At 45.1% G+C, this 25,200-nt stretch overlaps 1 protein-coding gene across 1 annotated transcript in view; it reads right to left on the reverse strand.

Moving 5' to 3' along the window:
- The window catches only part of LOC120019360 (MAM domain-containing glycosylphosphatidylinositol anchor protein 2-like), a 261,309-nt gene that overhangs the window by 94,501 nt on the left and 141,608 nt on the right, over positions 1-25,200 (reverse strand). The window contains exon 10 of the mRNA XM_038962652.1: positions 12,392-12,661. Coding sequence (XP_038818580.1) covers positions 12,392-12,661 — 270 coding nt within the window. The remainder of the gene's footprint in view (positions 1-12,391; positions 12,662-25,200) is intronic.

Raw genomic sequence — 25,200 nt, forward strand, 5'->3', positions numbered from 1 at the left:
GTCAAACCGATTTCACGCTGCGCTTTGGTCTGAATGTTATTACGACGATCGTGACACAAGATGCCACCACACCAGGACCAAGCAGCGTGCCCAGGAGGAGAAGGTATCCTGGGCTTGGGAGGAGATCAAGGAGGAGAAGATATCCTGGACTTGGGAGGAAATAATGGGAAGATACGAAAGCCTTCCTCGGAAGCAGACGCAAGGAGAGAAGGGAAGACAGCGACGACGCCGGGGTTCGCGGGCACAACGAAAGCCCAAAGAACAGCCCAAAAATATTTTGGGGAGGGGCAAACGGGGTGATCGGCGGAGCCAAGGAGTGAACCAGAGCCAATTTGGGAGAAGATGGAGAAATTGGAGGAGAGTGAACGGAGAGAGTCAGAGACCGTCAGTGAGTTGATGGAGAAATTGGAGGAGAGAGAAATGAGAGAGTTGTTGTGTTGGTGTATGATGCACGACATTTGCCCTAAGGAGCATGTTATTAGTTTGATGCCACCTGAGTCAGCTCTCCGTACTCGTCCTGAGGAGCGTGCTAGCAGTCTGGTAAAAACTGTGCCGGCTCCACGCACCAAGGCCTCCAGTGCGCTTTCCCAGTCTGGCACGTCCTGTGCCCACTCCTCGCACTTGCCCTGAAGTGCGTGTCACCAGTCCGGTGCCACCTGTGCCGGCTCCATGCACTAGTCCTCCAGTGCGCCTCCCCAGTCCGGTACGGCATGTGCCTGCTCCTCGCACTCGCCCTGAAGTGCGTGTCACCACTCCGGTGCCACCTCTGCCGTATCCACGCACCAGGCCTCCAGTGCGCTTTCCTAGACCGGTACGTCCTGTGCCTGCTCCTCGCACTCGCCCTGAAGTGCGTGTCACCAGTCCGGTGCCACCTGTGCCCGGCTCCACGCACCAGGCTTCCGGCGACGGTTCACAGTTCAGAGCTTCCGGCGACGGTCCCCAGTCCGGAGCTTCCGGCGACGGTCCCCAGTCCGGAGCTTCCGGCGACGGTCCCCAGTCCGGAGCTTCCGGCGACAGTCCGGAGCTTCCGGCGACGGTTCACGGTCCGGAACCTCATGCTACGGTCCACGGTTCGGAACCTCATGCTATGGTCCACGGTCCGGAACCTCCTGCAACGGTCCACGGTCCGGAACCTCCAGCGACGGTCAACGTTCAGGAACCTCCAACGAGGGTCAACGGTCCGGAACCTCCAGCGACGGTCAACGTTCCGGAACCTCCAACGAGGGTCAACGGTCCGGAACCTCCAGCGACGGTCAACGTTCCGGAACCTCCAGCGAGGGTCAACGGTCCAGAGCTTCCAGGCAAGGCGTCCAGTCCCGCTCCAGGGCAGGAGCCTCCCTCTGCACTGGTGCTCAGTCCAGGCACGGCGTGCAGTCCCGTGCCAAGGCCGGAGCCTTCCTCTGCGCCGATGTCCAGTCCAGGCACGGCGTCCAGTCCCGCTCCATAGCAGGAGCCTTCCTCTGTGCCGGTGCCCAATCCAGCACTGTGCCGATTTCCAGTCCAGGCACGGCGTACAGTTCTGCTCCTTGGCCGGAGTCTTCTTCTGCCCAGTCCCGCTCCATGGCAGGAGCCTTCCTCTGCGCCGATGTCCAGTCCAGGCACGACGTCCGGTCCCACTCCAAGGCCGGAGCCTTCCTCTGCGCCGGTGCCCAGTCCAGGCACGGCGTCCGGTCCCACTCCAAGGCCGGAGCCTTCCTCTGCGCCGGTGCCCAGTCCAGGCACGGCGTCCGGTCCCACTCCAAGGCCGGAGCCTTCCTCCTCGCCGGTGCCCAGTCCAGGCACGGCGGCCAACAATCGTGACATTGTTGTTTTCTTCTGTATTTAACCCTTTCCTCTTCTTTGAAGTAAGTGCTTTAAAAGTACATAAAGTCTGGATATTAATAATTTAACTATTTACATGTTTCATTGCAAAACTTTCAATGTTAATGCCTGTGAAAAGTACAGTGAATGAGACCAAAGGTAAATGATAGCTTGAACTCAATGACTGCATATGGTACTGTACTTTCCCAACACAAAGTCAATGAGAACTCGTGAGTATATTCAACATTACTCAACAAATCTGTTTAGTGTCCAATCAATCACTTCTGAGGTTAAGCCTTTCACTTTTACAATCAATCACTTCAGTTTCTGAAGATAGGTCTTCTAAACCAATCAACAAAATTGTGATAAAATAGGTAGCATACTGCTTTGGGCGGAAATCAAGATTGACTGTTTCTCTCAACCTCTCACTAGTTTGATAAATTCTCATAATGACCTGAGATAATAAGTCACAATCTCTTCTAAACATGTTTCATCCTGAATCCTGTGACGATACATCAGGTTAATGATGCTTTGCATTTGTTTGGACAGCCGATTGGAGATCACAAGCCTACATGGATAAAGCTGTTGAAAATACAATATTCTACTTCACACAAAAAGATTAGCTCATTCATCAACAATATAAAATAATTTCCGGAGAACAAGAGAAAAATCTAATGGGGCTAGAGCAGAACAATATTTGGGGAAATGTGTTTGGTATCATTTCCATAAAAACCTGTTCAGATACAGGAAGTGTATACTAATGGACTTAAATGTGCTATTTATCACGCTCTTTGTATCCCAGTTTAGAATTATGTTCTTTGTGGCATTGTGATAATATGGTTGATTGGAATTTTTCAAAAGTCATGAGAAACAAAAACAATTAGATATCTAACCATCTCTTCTGTTCAGGACAGTATATACCATTTTGAGAATGTATTCCCCAAATTTGCTCTGCAATTGAGATTGAACTAACAATCGCATAACTTTATTCTACAGTAGTAATCTTTCTAGTGAACACAATTGTAGAGAAAATATGAAGAACTGAATACAATAAGATTATACCTGGCAGTTGTGAGCTTAGCCCATGCTGGGAAATGTTGCAGAAACTCCCAGGGATAAGTATCTCTTTCTCTCTCTCTCACCAATTTCATTCCTCTGTTATTTATTCCATGTTTTGTAGACATGTGGCTTTGAAAGGTCATACACCCATCACAGAAAAGCACTCCTAAAAGGACATCCTGTATATTAATGCAATATAAAAAGTCAGCTTTGATCTAGGGGTGGATAAACCTGTCTGTCTGTCTGTCTGTCTGTCTGTCTGTCTGTCTGTCTGTCTGTCTGTCTGTCTGTCTGTCTGTCTGTCTGTCTGTCTGTCTGTCTGTCTGTCTGTCTGTCTGTCTGTCTGTCTGTCTGTCTGTCTGTGTCTGTCTCTCTCTCCATAACAACAAGCTATGAACCGTTTCTACTCCCCCTATTGTACCTACCCACCACCACTACCCGTTTGATTTCAGTAGTTTATGAACATAATTCTATTTATAATCAAATAAATGTTTTTGTCACATACACATGGTTAGCAGACGTTAATGTGAGTGTAGCGAAATGCTTGTGCTTCTAGTTCCGACAGTGCAGTAATATCTAACAAGTAATCTAACAATTCCACAACAACTACCTAATACACACATCTAAAGGGGTGAATGAGAATATGGACATGTACGGTGCAATTGATGGTATAAAATACATGTGATATGAGTAATGTAAGACATGTAAACATTAATAAAGTGGTATAATTTAGAGTGCATTGTATAAAGTGACTAGTGATCCATTTATTAAAGTGGCCAGTGATTGGGTCTCAATGTAGGCAGCAGCTTCTCTGAGTTAGTGATTGCTGTTTAGCAGTCTGATGGCTTTGAGATAGAAGCTGTTTCTCAATCTCTGGGTCCCAGCTTTGATGCACCTGTACTGACCTCGCCTTCTGGATGGTAGCGGTGTGAACAGGCAGTGGCTCGGGTGGTTGATGTCCTTGATGATCTTTTTGGCCTTCCTGTGACATCGAGTGCTGTAGATGTCATGAAGGGCAGGTAGTTTGCCCCCGGTGATCCGTTGTTCAGACCGCATCACCCTCTGGATAGCCTTGCGGTTGAGGGCGGTGCAGTTGCCGTACCAGGCTGGGATACAGCCTGACAGGATGCTCAAGATTGTGCATCTGTAAAAGTTTGTCAGGGTTTTGGGTGACAAGCCAAATTTCTTCAGCCTCCTGAGACACTGTTGCGTCTTCTTCACAACACTGTCTGTGTGAGTGGACCATTTCAGTTTGTCTGTGATGTGTACGCCAAGGAACTTAAAACTTTCCACCTTCTCCACTGCTGTTCCTTCGATGTTGTTTCCTGAAGTCCACGATCATCTCCTTTGTTTTGTTGATGTTGAGTGAGAGGTTGTTTTCCTGACACCACACTCCGAGTGCCCTCACCTCCTCCCTGTAGGCTGTCTTGTCGTTGTTGGTAATCAAGCCCACTACTGTTGTGTCACCTGCAAACTTGATGATTGAGTTGGAGGCGTGCATAGCCATGCAGTCGTGGGTGAACAGGGAGTACAGGAGGGGGCTGAGCACGCACCCTTGTGGGGCCCCATTGTTGAGGGTCAGCAAAGTGTAGATGTTTCCTACCTTCACCACCTGGGGGCGGCCCGTCAGAAAGTCCAGGACCCAATTGCACAGGGCAGGGTTGAGACCCAGGGCCTCCAGCTTGATGATGAGCTTGGAGGGTACTATGGTGTTGAATGCTGAGCTGTAGTCAATGAACAGCATTCTTACATAGGTATTCCTTTTGTCCAGATGGGATAGGGCAGTTTGCAGTCTGATGGCGATTGCCGCGGTATGTAAACTGAAGTGGGTCTAGGGTCACTGGTAAGGTGGAGGTGATATGATCCTTGACTAGTCTCTCAAAGCACTTCATGATTACATAAGTGAGTGCTACGGGGTGGTAGTCATTTAGTTCAGTTATCTTTGCCTTCTTCGGTACAGGAACAATGGTAGCCATCTTGAGGCATGTGGGGACAACAGACTGGGATAGGGAGCGATTGAATATGTCCGTAAATACACCAGCTGGTCTGCACATGCTTTGAGGACGCAGCTAGGGATGCCGTCTGGGCCAGCAGCCTTGCAAGGGTTAACACTTTTAAATGTTTTACTCACCTCAGCCACAGAGAAGGAGAGGGGGGTGGGGAGCAGTCCTTGTTAGCGGGCAACAACGGTGACACTTTAATATTCTCAAAGCGGGCAAATAAGGTGTTTAGTTTGTCTGGAAGCGTGACGTCTGTGTTCGCAACGTGGCTGGATTTCTTTTTGTAGTCTGTGATTTCCTGTAGACCCTACCACATTTCGCTTGTTTGATTGCCTAACGGAGGGAATAGCTACACTGTTTATATTCAGACATATTTCCAGACCTCTTTCCGTGGTTAAATGCGGTGGATCGTGCTTTCAGATTTGCGCGAATGCCGCCATCCATCCACGGTTCTGGTTAGGGTAGGTTTTAATAGTCACATTGAGTACAACATCTCCAATGCACTTCTTTATAAACACACTCACCGAGTCAGCGTATAGATCAATGTCGTTCTCTGAGGCTGACCGGAACATATTCCAGTTCGCGCGATCAAAGCAATCTTGTGGCTTCTGATTGGTCGGACCAGCATTGAATGGTTCTCATCACTGGTACATCCTGTTTGAGTTTCTGCCTATAAGACGGAAGGAGCAAGATGGCGTCGTGGTCGGATTTGCGAAAGGGAGGGCGGGGGAGGGCTTTGTATGCATCGCGGAAGTTAGAGTAGCAGTGGTCGAGGGTATTGCGCATGCGCATAGCGCAATCAATATGCTGGAAGAATTTAGGTAGACCTGTTCTCAAATTTGCTTTGTTAAAATCCCCAGCTACAATAAATGCAGACTCAGCATGTATGGTTTCCAGTTTGCAATAGTCCAGTGAAGTTCCTTGATGGCCATCTTGGTGTCTGTTTGAGGGGGAATGTACACAGCTGTGACTATAACTGACGAGAATTCTCTTGGTAGGTAAAATGGCCAGCATTTGATTGTAAGGAATTCTAGATCGGGTGAGCAGAAGGACTTGAGTTCCTGTATGTTGTTATGATTACACCATGAGTCGTTAATCATAAAGCATACACCCCCGCCCTTTCTTTTCCCAGAGAGGTGTTTATCTCTGTCGGCGCGATGCATGGAGAAGCCCGGTGGCCGAACCGATTCCGACAACATATCCCGAGAGAGCCATGTCTCCATGAAACAGAGAATGTTACACTCTCTGATGTCTCTCTGGAAGGCAACCCATGCTCAAATTTCATCTACCATGTTGTTAAGAGACTGGACATTGTCTAGTAGTATACTCGGGAGCTGTGTGCGATGTGCACGTCTATGGAGCCTGACCAGGTCGCCTCTTCGTCTGCCCCTTCTGCAGCGTTGTTGTTTTGGATGGCCTACTGGAATTAGCTCCATTGTCCTGGGTGGTGGTCCGAACAGAGGATCCGCTTCGGGAAAGTCGTATTCCTGGTCGTAATGTTGGTAAGTTGACGTCGCTCTTATATCCAATAGTTCTTCCTGGCTGTATGTAATAAGACTTTAGAATTCCTGGGGTAACAATGTTAGAAATAATACATAAAAAAACGAAATACTGCATAGTTTCCTAAGAACCCGAAGCGAGGCGACCATCTCTGTCGGCGCCATGTTGTCCAGCAGTGATATGCTAGTCTGTCTTTACCTTCCTCCCATTAACATAGATGTAGGATGTGGATCCTTATGAACACAACGCTGCTCCAGTCACAAGTCGTATAGCAGCTAGACGTATGCTACTGAGCATGCTAAATGAATAATAATTTGTATTTATGAGTAAAACAAACTGGCATAAAATATGTTCATATACATTGAAACAAAAACAAAACTAAATGATGTGTAAACCAAACTCCAGCAATGAATCAAAAAACAAAAGCGCTTCGGAGTGAAATATCCAAGTGTTTGGAATGGTGGCAACAAATACACAATGACAGATTTGTTTTCCAGTGGCTTAACTGTACCCTAGACTCAGTTTGGAGAGTGGTTCAAAGAACACAGTTGTTCAAAGAAACACATACAAATCTGTTTCCCCTCATGAGGATCAAACTCTGCTTCCCAAACATCACAGTGCCTTTGTCCAACAAATTTGTCTAGACATAGAACATGACAATGTTCCAGTCTGGATTCTGAATGCCAAGGGAAATGTGTTCTATAGAGGAGGGATGTATTATTCATATTAACTGAGCTACGGTTACAATTTTACTATTGTTGTAATAACAGTTGGCTGGGTTTGGATTAAAGACATATTTAAATTAAAGCGGCAATCAGCAGTTGGAATAAGAATAAAGCGTCTCCCCCCTGTTACGGTAAGACCTTGAGGGATGGGGCTGAAGAAATGTACCTATTCTCAAATTCATAGACGTATGTATTTAAGGACTGACCATCCGTGATATCAAAAATATTGTCGTAACCATGATTTGAGGCTATATAGTGTTTGTTTACATTTACTTTGTTTACAAGCACAGTTTGACAAAAAAAAGCTTCTATTTTGGATTCTGATGGGGTTCGACATTTTTAAGTTACAGTATACTGCTCAAGAATCATTGGGTTCATATCATTAATTTCAAAGTCCAAAAATGTATGTAACAACTGCAGATTGCCCCTGTAAATGTCACAATTTCTTACATATGATAATGAGACTATGCTGCGTATGCAGATACTTATCGGGCTTTTTATCAAAAAGGATTACACGTCACCTGACTATATATAACCTGTACATTATGCTCCTGTCCTTCAGGGCTGACAGACTCCTCTATAACAGATAGATGACACTATTCTTAAGCTCCCTGTTGGTTTCTAAAGCACATCATGTCAGTCATCCATCACTGTCACACTGCTAGTCTGAGCAGGGGGAATATGCTCTGCATTTCCAGGTACACAGTGTACAGGTGCAGACTACTAGAGTATATGATGTGATAAAAAAGAAGAATACCCACACGCTGTTCAGATGCTTCCAGAATTTTAATGGAGAAACAATTTGACTGCGGTGGTGGAAATCTCTGGGGGGCATCTGAACAGTGAGTGCAGGTATTCTCTTCTCTCGTAAATATTTACAATATGCTCTTGGCGCTAATCCTACAGAACTGTTTTACTCTATATTGATTTAAGAAAGAATTCTTTATGATACGCACAGGGAGTGCAGGCATTTGTTTCCACCCAATACTAACAAGCCTGATTCAACTGATCATTAAACCTTTAATTAACAGAATCAGATGCTTCACACTCTTTCCAGCACCAGGATTGAAGAACACTATCCTATCCTGCCAATAAGGCTGTGGTGCAGATTAAACCCTTTGATGTTGAGGAGTATTTCTGTCTGTAATAAAGCCCTTTTGTGGGGGAAAACTCTGGGCCTGACCCCCCAGTGGGTGGGCCTGGCTCCCAAACGGGTGGGTCTATGCCCTCCCAGGCCCACCCGTGACTGTGGTCTTTCCCAGTCATGTGAAATCCATAGATTAGGGCCTAATGTATACATTTAAATTGACTGATATGAACTGTAACTGTAACTTGTATGAACTGTAACTCAGTAAAATCTTAGAAATTGTTGCATGAGTAATGTATGCCACCCTGAGATGAAGGGGCTGCAGGGATCATCCTGCCCTGTGGTGCCAGGTTCCTGCCAGAGCTCAGTGGTGCAGATTAAACCCTCTGAAGACACTGCCTCCCACTCTGCTCTGGCAGCATTGAAGGGCCATCTCATCTCACTAAAGCCACTGCTACCACAGATGTCCCCTGCAGCCTGGCACACACACACACACACACACACACACACACACACACACACACACACACACACACACACACACACACACACACACACACACACACACACACACACACACACACACACACACACACACACACACACACACACACACACAAATGCCCCCCTGGCATGGCCTGGCTCCTGACCAGCAGTGTGATAAAGTGTGTGTGTGTTTGCCCCTGAGCATGGCCTGCTGTCCGGCTTTGGAGTGTGTGCCCCCTGGCATGATGGCTGAGACCCTGGGTTTCAGCCAATGGCTTTGACTGATATATTTTTACTGAACACAGACCTGATCGTATCTCCCTCCCTCCCTCCCTCCCTCCCTCCCTCCCTCCCTCCCTCCCTCCCTCCCTCCCTCCCTCCCTCCCTCCCTCCCTCCCTCCCTCCCTCCCTCCCTCCCTCCCTCCCTCCTCTATCACAGCCCCATCTCTCTCTCTCTCTCTATATATATATATCTATAGCCCTCCCTCATTCTCTCCTCTATCACAGCCCCCCCCCTCTCTCTGCAGTTTGTTGCTGTAGTTTGGCAGGCATAGCATTGCCTCAGAGTCTACCATATCAGACAGAGCTTAAACGTAACACTGCAGAAATACCTCCACATTGAGTGTTTAACATCCATTGAAGCTTTGTTGTTCACAGCATACTATACCTATTCTCCTTTTCTCCACAAACTGCTACACAAACGTATCCCACCCCTTTCCTCAGCCATCATACATATTGTTATACGGGCCTAGATGCCAAAATGTAAGGATCCACATGAGTGGACTGGTCCTTGAAGAGTGAGTCTATGCCAGGGAATTAAGGCTGATCTTAGGGCAACAAACAACACAGAACCGAAACAAACTTAGTTTGAGGCAAATTGGTATATCTTTGGATTATCTTCCCATGTGATTCCTTTCTCCTCTACTGGTCTACTTGAGATCTAATACACTGATCCAGAGACTTGGCATTCAGACTGTTATGTATGACTTGTCTTAAACAGGTCAGCTACTTAACACACTGTCTAACAGTAAACCCCAGCCGGTGGGGAGTCTGAGCAACATGCTATTAATCAGGACATTATGACATTATGTCTGGCCACAGCTGCAGACAGGGACAGGGATCGGACTAGCCCCAGATGGTGGTGGGGATTAGGTAAGGCAGGATACATTGGAAGAGCTCATGTTTTAGGATGGGAGGAGGAGGAGGGGGTAGCACAGGGTACATTTCTTTACCATTCGGCCATCAGATTTGCCACCAATGCTCCTTATAGGACACATCACTGCACTCTATACTCCTCTGTAAACTGGTCATCTCTGTATACCCGTCGCAAGACCCACTGGTTGATTCTCATTTATAAAACCCTCTTAGGCCTCACTCCCCCCTATCGGAGATACCTACTGCAGCCCTCATCCTCCACATACAACACCCGCTCTGCCAGTCACATTCTATTAAAGCACACACATCCCTGGGTCGCTCCTCTTTTCAGTTCGCTGCTGCTATCGACTGGAACGAGCTGCAACAAACACTCAAACTGGACAGTTTTATCTCAATCTCTTCATTAAAAGACTCAATCATGGACACTCTTACGGACAGTTGTGGCTGCTTTGTGTGATGTATTGTTGTCTCTACCTTCTTGCCCTTTGTGCTGTTGTCTGTGCCCAATAATGTTTGTACCATGTTTTGTGTTGCTACCATGTTGTTGTTATGTTGTGTTGCTACCATGTTGTTGTTATGTTGTGTTGCTACCATGTTGTTGTTATGTTGTGTTGCCACCATGTTGTCATGTTGTGTTGCTACCATGCTCGGTTGCCATGTGTTGCTGCCTTGCTATGTTGTTGTCTTAGGTCTCTCTTTATGTAGTGTTGTCTCTCTTGTTGTGATGTGTGTTTTGTCCTATATTTGTATTTAATTTACTTATATTTTTAATCCCAGCCCCTGTCCCCGCAGGAGGCCTTTTGGTAGGCCGTCATTGTAAATAATAATTTGTTCTTAACTGACTTGCCTAGTTAAATAAAGGTTAAATAAAAAATAACTAACTAATGGAGCTGCCTTAGCTTTGGCAGCAGCCACGTCCAGATGGTAGGAATCTGGAGCACTGGGATGGAGGGATGGATGGAAGAATGAAGGGAGAGAGGGATGGAGGGAGGGAGAGAGAGGGAGGGTTGGAAGGATGGATAGAGTGAGGAGGGAGAGATAGAGGGAGCGACCTGGGGATGGATAGATGGATCAAGGGAGGGAGGGATGAAGGGAGGGATGGATGAATAGAGGGCTAGAGAAAAGGATGGGTGATGGATGGTAGGAATCTGTGAGAAATGGGATGGAGAGAAGGCTGTAGAGATGATAGAGGGAGGGAGGGATGGAAGTAGAGAACAATGGAAGGAAGGAAGGAGGTGAGTGATAGCACGCGAGCCCCGCTGAGAAAAGCAAACGTCCGGAGGTGATTATCTCCTCTCCTCCTTCACTCTACCTGGTCTTCAGGGGCTGGACTGATATATGACACAAAGACCACTGACACTACCAAACAGAGGGAGGCAGAGAGAGAGAGAGAGAGAGAAAGACGCAGGACCCAGGCGAAGGTTTCCATCTCCCAGACCTCCCATTAGGAATGGAGAGGTTCGGGACTGAAGAGTATTTGTCACTTTGATCCTCAGCCACTTAAGCCACTGTCCCCTGGCACTGTCTATTTCACTCTCTCTCCTTTTCTCAATCTGTCTTTCTCTCTTGCTATCTCTCTTTCTTTCTCTCTCCCTCCCTCTCTCTCCATCGTACTCTTTCTCTCTCTCTTTCTCTCACTTTCTGCCACTCCAAACTAATCTGTCCCTGTCATAAAACACAAGCGCTCTGTGTGAGTGATGACACGGCCACTGACTGCTCCTCCTGCTATTTTCAGGTGCTCCACAACGAACACTGCAGCATGGCAATCTGACAATAAATAGCCAGAGGGGAATAACCATGCATTACCCAACAGATCTGTGTCCTGTCTGAAGGATCGGGTCCTTCCCGTATAGTTCGAGCTGTCATTAGTAATCTAGAGGCCTACGTCCCAAATTGCTCCCTGTCCCCTATTTAGTGCACCATTTTTTACCAGGACCCATAGAAGAAGTGCACTTTATAGGGAATAGGGTGCCAATTGGGACACAAACTAGGGGATGTGTAAAGGTAGGCGTTATGACTGACATCGATCTTACAGAAGACATCTCTCGCATTCAATTTGGCAATCTGTATTATGCCCTGTCTCGCCCACTCTTTCTCAATCAATTACCTCATGACACACGTACTGTAGCTACCTAGCCGTCTGACAGGCAAGTTTCAATTTGCTGCAGACATCATTCACATCATTCAGCCATCAAGAATACATCACTGGGAAGTTTAATTACCGTGATGGGGATGGGAAAATCTCATCCTGCTTCAGAACTCTGTTACAGAGAGGACGCACAGCAGATGGGACACAAAATGGCTGCTCTGCTGCGTGTCAATCCAAGTGGGTGGGTTTAATTAACACATTGTGAGGGTGAAGATGATGTGAGTTATACCTCATAAAATGTGAAGTGCTTTGAGACCTAGAGAAAGAGCCAATATAAATTCTGTTCAGTATAATTAGCATTCTTATACTGGACAAGTAAAGCCAGAATGCAGCACTATAAACGACATCGAGTGATTTCAGCAACTGGGAACAGAAAGTATCAAATCAAAATGTATTTTAATGCATTTTAAAAACATAATGTGTTCCTTACCTGTTACCAAGAAGGTGCAGCGCCCGGCACCGGCCTCATTGATGATATCACAGGTGTACTCCCCCCAGCCCTCGCGGTTGAGGCTTTTGACGGTGTACTCCGTCTCATCGCTCTGGTCGAAGTGTCCAGCGTGTAGCAGGCGGTTCCCCAGCCGCCACTCGTAGCGCAGCACCCGGGAGGGGTGGGCACGCAGGACCCGGCAGTTCATGGCCACCGGCCGGCCCAGGCCCTGACGCATCTCCAATGAAACAGGCTCCACCGACGGAGGGTCTGGGCGGGGAGGGGGGAAGGAAGCAGTTAGACTAGGATAGAGTTAAGGTGACCCAGGAAGAAGCAGGGTCTCACAGAAAGAACAAGAGGGAGCGAACCAGAGCGAAATAAAGAGCTTATAAATTAGTCTTATAAAAAAATATTTCACTGTGGGAGGGTCTTTGACGGGTTAAGGAGAAACACCGTTCAGAAAGGTGCAGTACCATCTCTCATTTTATCTTCAAGACTCTTTGGGAGGGACACAGAGAGATGGATAGGAAGCGGAGACACTGGAGAAGCAGGGAGAAAACAACTTAGAGTTAGAACAGCAAACTGGAAGAGCCATAGAGAGGGGATGAAGTATCTAGTGTCATTTACTCAGCTCACTGTGGGACGCTATAGGAAGGAGATTGCTTAGAGGAAAGCTATTTCTTCACAAAGGAAGTGCTCTACTCTAGTACTCTAAAGCACATTTCCAGACCCAATGATAGAGGGTCTGTGAGGGATAGAGGAAGAGATGTGAGAGAAAGAGAGAGAGTGTGAGAGAGAGAGAGAGGAGGAAACTGGTAAAAACGTGGACTGTGTTTTATTTCAGTTAAAAGCACAGTTCATGTCAACTAATGAGATTTTGTAGTTGACACAATTAGGGTATCAGAAAACACTTAGTAAACCAGCTGACGATAATTATAATACAGGAGAGTCGATCACTGAAGGATGAGAAACCAAGAATCAACACAAATGACAAAAGACTGATGAAATTAATACACATCGGTGGGGAATCAATTAATAAACCAGTGTTTAAAACAAAATCAGTCATGCGTGATCTGAATCTGATGACGGAGATCCAGGATGACAAACTGCATCTGAATAATCTCCAAAATTGAGAAATTAATATAAAATCATTAATAAGCTTTTTCTGAATGGGACAAGCTGCGTCCCTTTGACCAGACCAGACCTCTTCATGGGAATAATTCACCCAGACACGTCCATGCAAGGTCAGGGCCTGACTCAGCCCATATGGCCCTGTAGGTATAATCATCAGGAAAGGTGTGTGTGGGAGGGAGGTGTATGTATGTATGTATGTATGTATGTATGTATGTATGTATGTATGTATGTATGTATGTATGTATGTATGTATGTATGTATGTATGTATGTATGTGTCGTGTCTTTGCTATCGTTAAATTGAAGACTTATAGTTTTTATCATAGATTCCTGTAATTAGGGATTACGCGATCACTTGAGTAATAACGTAATTAATTAACTATGAATTCGAGGGCACCAGGGAAAGTTATTAGATTACAAAGTTATAATTTCCCAATATAACCTTTCAGATTATTTTCATATCTGATCAATAGTCTTCTAATTAATGATTTATTTACTCTACCTCACGTTAGTCTCATTCCAAACGTCATAAATTGTTGATTATCTGCACGAACCCAGTCTTCACTATGAGTCATCCATACATCAATTGTCTTAAATCATTTATTTATTACTAACTAATTAATTCACAGAAATGCATAAACAAACAAACAAACTTAAAATAGTTACATGAAATGATGGGAGAAATATGCCCTAGTGGGCTGAACCGGCATTGCTTGTTAGACAAAGGGGAAATGGCGTTCGACTAAGAATTCACTACAGAGTCCATAATTATAATAATTGACATGCTAATCCTTACACATGAACGCTCACTCATTCGGGAACAATTGCAATCAATATATATATAGTTACGCTCGGTGTGTGTGTGTCTTGATCGTTGGAGAGAAGTTAGTTTCTGTTGGAGTGAAGTTAGTTTCTGTTGGAGATTCGTCGAGCTCTGTCTTGGCTATTGTGGATAGTTCAGAGTGACATTCGTTATAGAATGATTGTTTCGGCGGTTGTCTTTCTTCGCGTTCAATGATACCGAATTCCTAGCTGCAGACTAGTAGTCAATATCAAAGACTTGTTCTCATTCGTCTTAAGAGTTTAACCACGTGGTATGGTTAAAGATTCAGCAATGGTACTTTAACCTTCGTTCTCCTCCTAATGGAGAAAAGCATGGTCTAAATGGTAATTTCTTAGAGTTGGCTTTTATTCAGATAGCAGAGAGGGGTGGTCCAATGGTCTCTGACCCAACTGGCTCAGGGCGGTCCTTGGATTTAGTTCAAATACAAAAAGGTATTTGTATTTTTCTTAATTAAACAGTCCAAAATCATATTACACAATTATACAAACAGTATCATACTCACTCATTCATTTTATACAACAAACAGATGTAAACCTCATATCTGAAGTTATTATATAAACAGCGGTATGGTAATGTGGTCCCACAGTCTCACATGAGTTTCCCACGTGGTGACAAATGGACCGGTTCATAGCTGGACTCTCCACCGAGCTTTCATACTTTTGCAGGAATATGAAATATGTTCGTACCTCAAGTTCTGTGAGGTGGAAGAGAATTCCTTTGTCCTGAAAGTTTACCCTCTGTCTATAATACTGTTGGCCATGAGGAGATTCTCAGGAATTTACGACATCTCTCTGTGATCACCGCAGGGGTTATGGTAGGAAAGGGAGAGGCAGGGAGAGGGGGATGGGGTTTGCACTACCCAAGCAGGCGACGTCATGACATATGTATGTATGTATATATATGTGTGTGTGAGAGAGAGAGAGAGTGTGTTTGTGCATGTAAATATATTCATTTGTGTGGGAGGTGTTGTTAGCAATCATGAGTGAGGTTATGACTAACTATCTCTCCTAAGGATGCTCTCACTTGACAATCTTCACAATCTCTATACAGATGTTTGACAGGAGTCACGGTGGGGGTTTAAAACAACACCAACACAGAGAGAGAGAGAGAGAGGAGAGAAGAAGATAATTACATACAAGAGGCTTAATAGGCCAGAATTAGCATATGCCTCAGTGTGTGTGTGTAGCATGTGCACTGGATCAGAGTTAACAGGAAGGGAGAGCTGAAACAGCAACATGACCAATGAAGATGCTAATTCAAAAGGCCATTTTATTTGCGTGCCCCTAAGTCCTGGGCCCAGATTCACAAAACACTTACGCAAAAACTTAAGCTTCTAGAGAAAAAAAATAAGAAGTTCATAAGATAGTTCATAAGTGCAATTCCTTAAAAATATCTTAAGATTTAATGATCTTTGCTTAACTGTCTTCTTAAGTCGTAACAATGGCGCCGGAGAAGAAGGCTGACGTTTACGTGTCCCCAACCGAATGTGTTTTTTTGTTAGTTTATTTGCGTTGTTTGTAACTTATTTAAAAAATGATTTTGTACATAATGTTGCCGCCACCGTCTCTTATGACCAAAAATAACTTCTGGACATCAGGACTGCAGTTACTCAACATGGACTGGCAGAATCCTTCTTTTCCTTTAACGAGTATGACGAGCCCGACGCGACTGATATACTGCTTCTTGAGAACAGGCCCAGATCCCCATGATTTGCGTGAAGAGGAGGCGGAGAAAAAGGGGCCAGAGGGCAGGCTGAAATTCTGAGAATTCGTAGGCGATCAAATAAACCCACACTTCCTTCCATTCAGTCTTTGGAGAATAAAATCGATGACCTAGCGGGAAGATTAAACTACAAACGAGACATTCAAAACTGTAATATCTTTTGCTTCACGGAGTAGTGGCTGAACGACGACACTATCAACATACAGCTGGCTGGTTATACGCTGTACCGGCAGGATAGAACAGCTGCATCTGGTGAGACAAGGGGCAGCGGACTTTGTATTTTTGTAAATAAAATCTAGTGCACGATATCTAAGGAAGTCTCGAGTTATTGCTCGCCTGAGGTAGAGTCTCTCATGATAAGCTGTAGACCACACTATCTACCTAGAGAGTTTTCATCTGTATTGTTCGTAGCTGTCTACATACCACCACAGACCGAGGCTGGAACTATGACAGCATTGAATGAGCTGTATTCTGCCATAAGCAAACAAAAAAACGCTTACCCACAGGCCAAGTAGCCGGGGACTTTAATGCACGGAAACTTAAATTCGTTGTACCAAATTTCTATCAGCATGTTAAATGTGCAACCAGAGCGAAAAAACTCTGGAACACCTTTACTCCACACACAGAGATGCATACAAAGCTCTCCCTCACCCTCCATTTGGCAAATCTGACCATAATTTTATCCTCCAGATTCCTACTTACAATAAAAAATTAAAGCACGAAGCACCAGTGACTAGATCAATAAAAAAGTGGTCAGAAAAGCAGATGCTAAGCTACAGGACTGTTTTGCTAGCACAGACTGGAATATGTTCCGGGATTCCTCCGATGACGTCGTCCCCATAGTGACCGTACGTACATACCCCAACCAGAAGCCATGGATTACAGGCAACAGCCGCACTAAGCTAAAGGCTAGATCTGCTGCTATCAAGGAGCAGGACTCTTACCTGGAAGCTTATAAGAAATCCTGCTATGCCCTCCAACAAACCATCAAACAGGCAAAGCGTCAATACAGGACTAACATCGAATCGTACTACACCGACTCTGACGCTGGACAGACGTGGCAGGGCTTGCAAACCATTACAGACTACAAAGGGAAGAACAGCCGAGAGCTGCCCAGTGACATGAGCTACCAGATGAGTTAAACTACTTCTATGATCGCTTCGAGTCAAATAACACTGAAATATGCATGACCGCATCAGTTGTTCCGGAAGACTGTGTGATCACTCTCTCCGCAGCCGATTTGAGTAAGACCTTTAACTTCTTGACGCACGGATCCCTTTAGCGGGATCATTTTCATCAACAACCTCTGAATTGCAGAGCGCCAAATAAAAAAAAAATTGCTAAACATTTTTAGATTCATGAAATCACAAGTGCAATATAGCAAAACACAGCTTAGCTTGTTGTTAATCCACCTGTCGTGTGAGATTTTGAAAATATGCTATACAGCGAAAGCAATGCAAGCGTTTGTGTGAGTTTATCGATCACTAGACAAAACATTACAAACACCTAGCAGCAATGTAGATTGGTCACGAAAGTCAGAAAATCAATAAAATGAATCACTTACCTTTGATGATCTTCGGATGTTTGCACTCACGAGACTCCCAGTTACACAATAAATGTTCCTTTTGTTCGATAAAGATTATTTTTATATAAACACAACTCAATTTGTTTGGCGTGTTATGTTCAGTATTCCACAGCCTTAGGCAGGTCATCAAGGGTTGAGGAAAATTCCAAATAGTATCCGTAAAGTTCGTAGAAACATGTCAAACGTTTTTAATAATCAATCCTCAGGTTGTTTTTAACATAAATAATCGATAATATTTCAACCGGACGGTAAACTATTCAATAACAGAGATAAAGAAAATGTCGAGCTACAACTTTCGCGCGCTTGAACTAATGGAAGGACATTCAGCTATCCACTGACGCGATTTGATAAATCTCGCTCATTTTCAGAATAAAAGCTGAAACTATGTCCAAAGACTGTTCACACCCTGAGGAAGCCATGGGAAAAGGAATCTGGTTGATATCCCTTTAAATGGACAAAAGGCAGGCAATGGAACAGTGATTTCTCAAAATAAGAGGCACTTCTGGGTTGGATTTCCTCAGGTTTTCGCCTGCAGACAAACAATATTTTGACAGTTTTGGAAACTTTAGAGTGTTTTCTATCCTACTCTGTCAATTATATGCATATTCTAGCATCTGGACCTGAGAAATAGGCAGCTTACATTGGGAACGTTATTTTTCCAAAGAAAAAAATTCTGCCCCCTAGCTTCAAGAGGTTTTAAACAGATCAACATTCACAAGGCCACAGGGCCAGAGGGATTACCAGGAACGTGTACTGCGAGCATGCACTGACTAACTGGCAAGTGTCTTCACTGATATTTTCAACCTCTCCCTGTCCGAGTCTGTTTTAAGCAGACCACCATAGTGCTTGTGCCCAAGAACACTAAGGTAACCTGCCTAAATGACTACCGACCCGTAGCACTCACGTCTGTAGCCATGAAATGCTTTGAAAGGCTGACAACACCATTATTCCAGAAACCCTAGACCCATTCCAATGTGCATACCGCTCCAACAGATCCACAGATGATGCAATCTCTAATGCACTCCAAACTGCCCTTTCCCACCTGGACAAAAATAACACCTATGTGAGAATGCTATTCATTGACTACAGCCCAGCGTTCAACACCATAGCGCCCTCAAAACTCATCAATAAGCTAAGGACCCTGGGACTAAACACCTCCCTCTGCAACTGGATCTTGGACTTCCTGATGGGCCACCCCCCAGGTGATAAGGGTAGGTAACAACACATCCGCCACGCTGATCCTCAACACAGGGGCCCCTCAATGGTGTGTGCTCAGTCCCCTCCTGTACTCCCTGTTCACTCATGACTGTATGGCTAGGCACGACTCCATCACCATCATTAAGTTTGCCGATGACACAACAGTGGTAGGCCTGATCACCGACAACAACAAGACAGACTAAAGGGAGGAGGTCAGAGACCTGACCATGTGGTGCCAGGACAACAACCTCTACCACAATGTGATCAAGACATAGGAGATGATTGTGGAATACAGGTAAAAGAGGACCGAGCACACCACTATTCTCATCGACGGGGCTGTAGTGGAGAAGGTTGAGAGCTTCAAGTTCCTTGGTGTCCAGGTCACCAACAAACTAACATGGTCCAAGCACACCAATACAGTCGTGAAGAGGGCACGACAAAACCTATTCCCCCTCAGGAAACTGAAAAGATTTGTCATGGGTCCTCAGATCCTTAAAAGGTTCTACAGCTGCACCATTGAGAGCATCCTGACGGGTTGCATCACTGCCTGGTATGGCAACTGCTCGGCCTCCGACCGCAAGGCACTACAGAGGGTAGTGCATACGGCCCTGTACATCACTGGGGCTAAGCTTCCTGCCATCCAGGACCTCTATACCAGGTGGTGTCAGAGGAAGGCTCTAAAAGTTGTCAAAGACTCCAGCCACCCTAGTCATAGACTGTTCTCTCTGCTACCACACGGCAAGCAGTACCAGAGCGCCAAGTCTAGGTCCAAGAGGCTTCTAAGCAGCTTCTACCCCCAAGCCATAAGACTCCTGAACATTTACATTTAAGTCATTTAGCAGACGCTCTTATCCAGAGCGACTTACAAATTGGAAAGTTCATACATATTCATCCTGGTCCCCCCGTGGGAAATGAACCCACAACCCTGGCGTTGCAAGCGCCATGCTCTACCAACTGAGCCACACGGGACCACGTGTGGCTGAACATCTAATCAAATGGCTACCCAGACCATTTGCATTTCCCCCCCTCTTTTACGCCGCTGCTCCTCTCTGTTATCATCTATGCATAGTCACTTTAATAACTCTACTGTCATGGGCATATTATCTCAACTAACCAGTGCCTCCACACAGTGAATCTGTACCGGTACCCCCCTGTATATAGATAGTCCCGCTATGGTTATTCTACTGCTGCTCTTTAATTGCTTGTTTTTCTTATTCTTATCCATATTTTTTAAAACTGCATTGTTGGTTAGGGGCTCGTAAGTAAGTATTTGACTAAGGTCTACACCTGTTGTATTAGGCGAATGTGACTAATGCAATTTGATTTGAAGTCTATAGTTAAGGGAAAAATAGCAGTTAAGAAAACATTTCTTCTTAAGAAGGTTTTGTGAATCTGGGCCCTGTCCTCAGCCTCTCATCACCAGGGTTTTAATGAATAACTTACTGTATATGAGAAATTAAACAAATCATCAGGATGAGTTAGACTCGCTGCCTGCTAAGTATGAATGTGAACAGAATAACCTCACAGAGGATTATATGAATGAAAAATAAATAAAAAATCTTAAAAAACACTTTGGTGTGTGTGTGTGTGTGTGTGTGTGTGTGTGTGTGTGTGTGTGTGTGTATGCGTGCATGTGTTCGTGTGTGATATGTGTTCTCTCCGACAGACAGCTAATAATCTCAGCTCAAATGAAAACAGCAAACCGCTCCTCCCTCAAACGAAGCAGGCCTGTGCTTTTACAAAACACGGAACAACTAACACAGTCTTAAAGGATGGGGTCTGAACCGGATCTCCACTTATTACATTCAAATTGTAGTCTTGTGTACAATTGCTGCAAATCAGGTCCTATGCTCCACAGCTTCCTGTGGAGCTTCCTGTCCAAATTGCGCTAAGTGCTCTTCTATTTCGCTCAGGAAGACAAATGAATAGGAAGCCATGGCAAATAGAATGAAAACAGTAAACGTTTCTCCATACGTAAGGGAACATCTTTTAAACATGGGCTCTACGCCCTCATCCCTACAGTAGTTCTTCAGTGGAACAGCTGCGTGACGAGGTTGAAGCGGTATAGAGGATCTCTGATATCCCCTGAGTGGGAGCATGCTACTACTACTACTGCTGCCGCTGCTGCTGCAGTTTGTTGTGTCCTGTATGTAGCAGTAAGGGCAGGGGGTGGGGTCGTGAGGGCGCTGGTTTGCTGTAATGTCGCAGGTTTGGTGGAGAGAGTGTGTGTTTGTTTGGTGTGCATGTGTGTGTGTGTGTTTGTGTGTGTTTGTTTGGTGTGTGTGTGTGTGTGTGTGTGTGTGTGTGTGTGTGTGCGTGCGTGCGTGCGTGCGTGCGTGCGTGCGTGCGTGCGTGCGTGCGTGCGTGCGTGCGCGTGTGTGCGTGTGTGGCGCTCAGGAGTGATTCATCATCAGTGTGTGTGATAGTAATGTGTGTGTGTATGATTACAACAGGAAGGAGCAGAGAGGGCCTCTCCCCAGGCTCAGACACAGTCAGATCTTGGAAGGAAGGGGACACAAAGCTGCAAAGACAACAGTAGCTTAATTTTCCTACTCTACCATAGAGGTGATTCTAAAGGATTGACAGACTCCGTATAGCTGCTGTCTGAGACCACGTGTGTGTGTGTGTGTGTGTGTGTGTGTGTGTGTGTGTGTGTGTGTGTGTGTGTGTGTGTGTGTGTGTGTGCGTGTGTGTGTGTGTGTGTGTGTGTGTGTGTATCCATGTTGTCAGGGACACTGAATGTCACAGGTTCAGGGAAAGGCTTGGCATTCAGATGTCATTTCCCTCGACTCAGACTTCTGATACATCCATCAGGGAGCCGCATAAATAAAGTAGACGCAAACACACTGCTGGAGACCACTTTGGTGTGTGTGTGTGTGTGTGTGTGTGTGTGTGTGTGTGTGTGTGTGTGTGTGTGTGTGTGTGTGTGTGTGTGTGTGTGTGTGTGTGTGTGTGTGTGTGTGTGTGTGTGTGTGTGTGTGTGTGTGTGCTTATCCATGTGGTATGGTGTTAGGCAGACTCCATTCCCTTTGTGTGGTAGGGTTCAAGGTTCACCAGTTCTCCCCACGTGGCACAGGCAACAGCCTATTCTTGTCTCTCTCTCACTCTATCTTGCTCTTTCTCCTTCCCTTCCTCTCCTTTCTCTGCCTCTCCATCTCCCTGTCTGCTCTCCCCCCTCTCTCCCTCTCACTCTGTCCTTCTCTCTTCGTTTTCACCACACCACAACCACCCTGGTACAACACAGATGTATAATGTCTATTCCTCACAGTTCCAAGCCAACTGTCATCTGTGTTCCATACAGTTCCATACCATACCAAACAGACCTGTCACATGTTTCTTGCTGCATTGACTTTTGCACAGCCCGCAGGGAAACAAACACACACGCAACACAAATAAATATAGGCCTTTTATCTAGAATTACCATTCTTATTGGTGCAACCCTTGGAAATCCAATGTGTTTTGATATTGAGTTCTGATACAGAACCTAACAGTCATTAACTAGTCAAACTGATGGAATATTTAACGATGAATTAACTATTCATAATGAGTCTCTATGTGTTGTTGAATAATGCAGAGATCCACTGCTGCTTTGTTTGAACACAGCCCTCTTCACTGCTTCTATTAAGGCCAGAGAAAACTAAAACAATGCACTTCCAACAGCAGGATCTGCGCCAACATGTTATTCAACTTTTAGATAGTCATAAAGTATACAATTAACGTTAATCAATGTGGTAGTCGCCGGTATGCGTGGTGGGTTTCACCAAATAACTTATAGATTTACCACCGCCATCGACTTGCTGGTAAATGACTCTATCCAACATTCCGGTTTACAACCAACACGTTCACTGGCCTTTGCTGCTGCGGCAACACAGTTCGTTCGACGCAGCTGATCAATTCATCATTGTTCTATAAAAACTGGTTATTAAAATGTTAGTAAGCATAGTCAGAGAAAAATATTCATGTTAGAGTGTAGCCCCTGCGGGCTGTTGTTCTCGCCTTTGTGATTGCAGAAAGGAAAATTAATTAAAAACAATAATCGTATAATTCCGTCAATTTTTTGCTCTTTTTTATCCCTTTATCCTCATCTGGGTGTCGTTTGATGTATGTCAGTTAGAGCCGCTGCTATGCTTGGGGCGAGGATCACACAAAAGGCACAAAAGGTGGGCATGACGTGGTATGGAGGAGAGGAACACGACAAACAGCAGAACAGGGACCTGGGAAATATAAGTATGGGACACTGCTCAGGGGCTGAGAGGAGAAAATAAGAGAAGAGAGAGAGAGAGAGAGAAAGGAGAGGAGAGAGAGGGGGGAGAGAGAAAGAGAGAGAGAGAGAGAGGGGAGAGAGAGAGAGAGAAAGGAGAGGGGAGAGAGAGATGGAGGCAGGGAGGGAGAGAGAGAGAGGACTCATTTGTTCTAATCCCGACAGACAACCGCCAAGGTCCAGCCAGGATGGATCTCTGTCCATCTCTACTCCTTCCTCTCTATCCCTCTCTCCCTCCCTCTATTCTCTCCTCACAGTCGCAGGGCTTCACATAATCTCACAAGTTTTAATAAGAACATTAGAGTTTCACAGCTGGAGATATGATTTGTGCCTTTGCTTTGCGTTTCTATTAGAGCCAACACATATTTCCTGGATACTGTGGTGAGATGAGATGAGTCCTCTCAATCCTTCCCTACCTCCCCTTCTGGCTCGGCCAGTGCGAGCCGGGCAGTGAACAGATGCAGGTTTTTACATATCAAAGCTGTCGACTGGGCCCCGCTCGGCTCCTTCCATCATGCCTCTAATGCTCTTTGCTTCAGAGGACTGTACCTCGGCCCTTGATCGAGTTACTAAACGTGGCGGCTTTGCTCCTGCTCCCTCTCTTACTTGTTCACGCTGCGATCTGGAGAAGCAGGCGAGAAAAACGTCTCAGAGGGATTGGCTCGCTCTCACACCGCGGGAGACAGGCCAAGAGAGAGAGAGAGAGAGAGAGAGAGAGAGAGAGAGAGAGAGAGAGAGAGAGAGAGAGAGAGAGAGAGAGAGTGAGAGAGAGAGAGGGAGGGAGGGAGAGAGAGGGAGAAGGGGAGGGAGGGAAGAGATATAGAGGGAAGGAAGTAGAATGGTAGGAGGGGAGAGGGCGAGAGAAATAGAATGGGTATAGTATGCTATGAAACAACAAAACTTCAATGGATGTCAATCATTCAATGTGGAGGTATTTCTGCAGTGTTACTTTTAAGCTCTGTCTGATATGGTAGACTCTGAGGCAATGCTATGCCTGCCAAACTACAGCAACGAGAGAGAGAGAGAGAGAGTGAGAGCGAGAGAGAGAGAAAGAGAGAGAGAGAGAGAGAGAGAGTATACTGTAGACTACTTTATCACTGACCTCAACCCAGCATCTCTCAGATCATTCACAGTCAGCCCACTGACACTCCTATCAGACAACAGCAAAATCACAGTCTACTTGACCAGAGAAATACTCAATCATGAGGCATCAAAGTCAAAGGAACTGAGTAATATTAAGAGATGCTATAGATGGAAGGAATGTAGTGTGGAAACCTACCAGAAAAGAATTAGGCAACAACAAATTAAATCCCTTCTTAACAACTTCATGGACAAAACATTTCACTGTAATAGTGAAGGTGTAAATTTGGCAGTAGAAAATGTTAACAGTATATTTGACCTCTCAGCTTCTCTATCTAATCTAAAAATGTCAAACAGAAAACCGAAGAAAACTAACAACAATGACAAATGTTTTGATGAAGAATGCAAAAACCTAAGAAAGAAATTGAGAAACTTGTCCAACCAAAAACATAGAGAAAAAACATAGAAAACATAGAAAACCTGAGCCAACGCCTTCACTATGGTGAATCAAAAACAATACAGAAATACACTACGGGAAAAAAAGGAACGTCACGTCAGAAATCAGCTCAATGTAATTGAAGAATCCATAGACTCTAACCACTTCTGGGAAAATTGGAAAACACTAAACAAACAAGAACATAAAGAATTATCTATCCAAAATGGAGATGTATGGGTAAACCACTTCTCCAATCTATTTGGAATACAAATACAAATCTTAGAATCAACTATTAAAGACTACCAGAACCCACTGGATTCTCCAATTACCTTGAATGAACTACAGAACAAAATAAAAACCCTCCAACCCAAAAAGGCCTGTGGTGTTGATGGTATTCTCAATGAAATGATAAAATATACAGACAACAAATTCCAATTGGCTATAATAAAACTCTTTAACATCATCCTTAGCTCTGGCATCTTCCCCAACACCCCAATCCACAAAAGTGGAGACAAATTTGACCCCAATAACTACCGTGGGATATGCGTCAAC

This window comes from Salvelinus namaycush, chromosome 24 (assembly GCF_016432855.1).
Source record: "Salvelinus namaycush isolate Seneca chromosome 24, SaNama_1.0, whole genome shotgun sequence".
NCBI classification, from domain to species: Eukaryota; Metazoa; Chordata; class Actinopteri; order Salmoniformes; family Salmonidae; genus Salvelinus; species Salvelinus namaycush.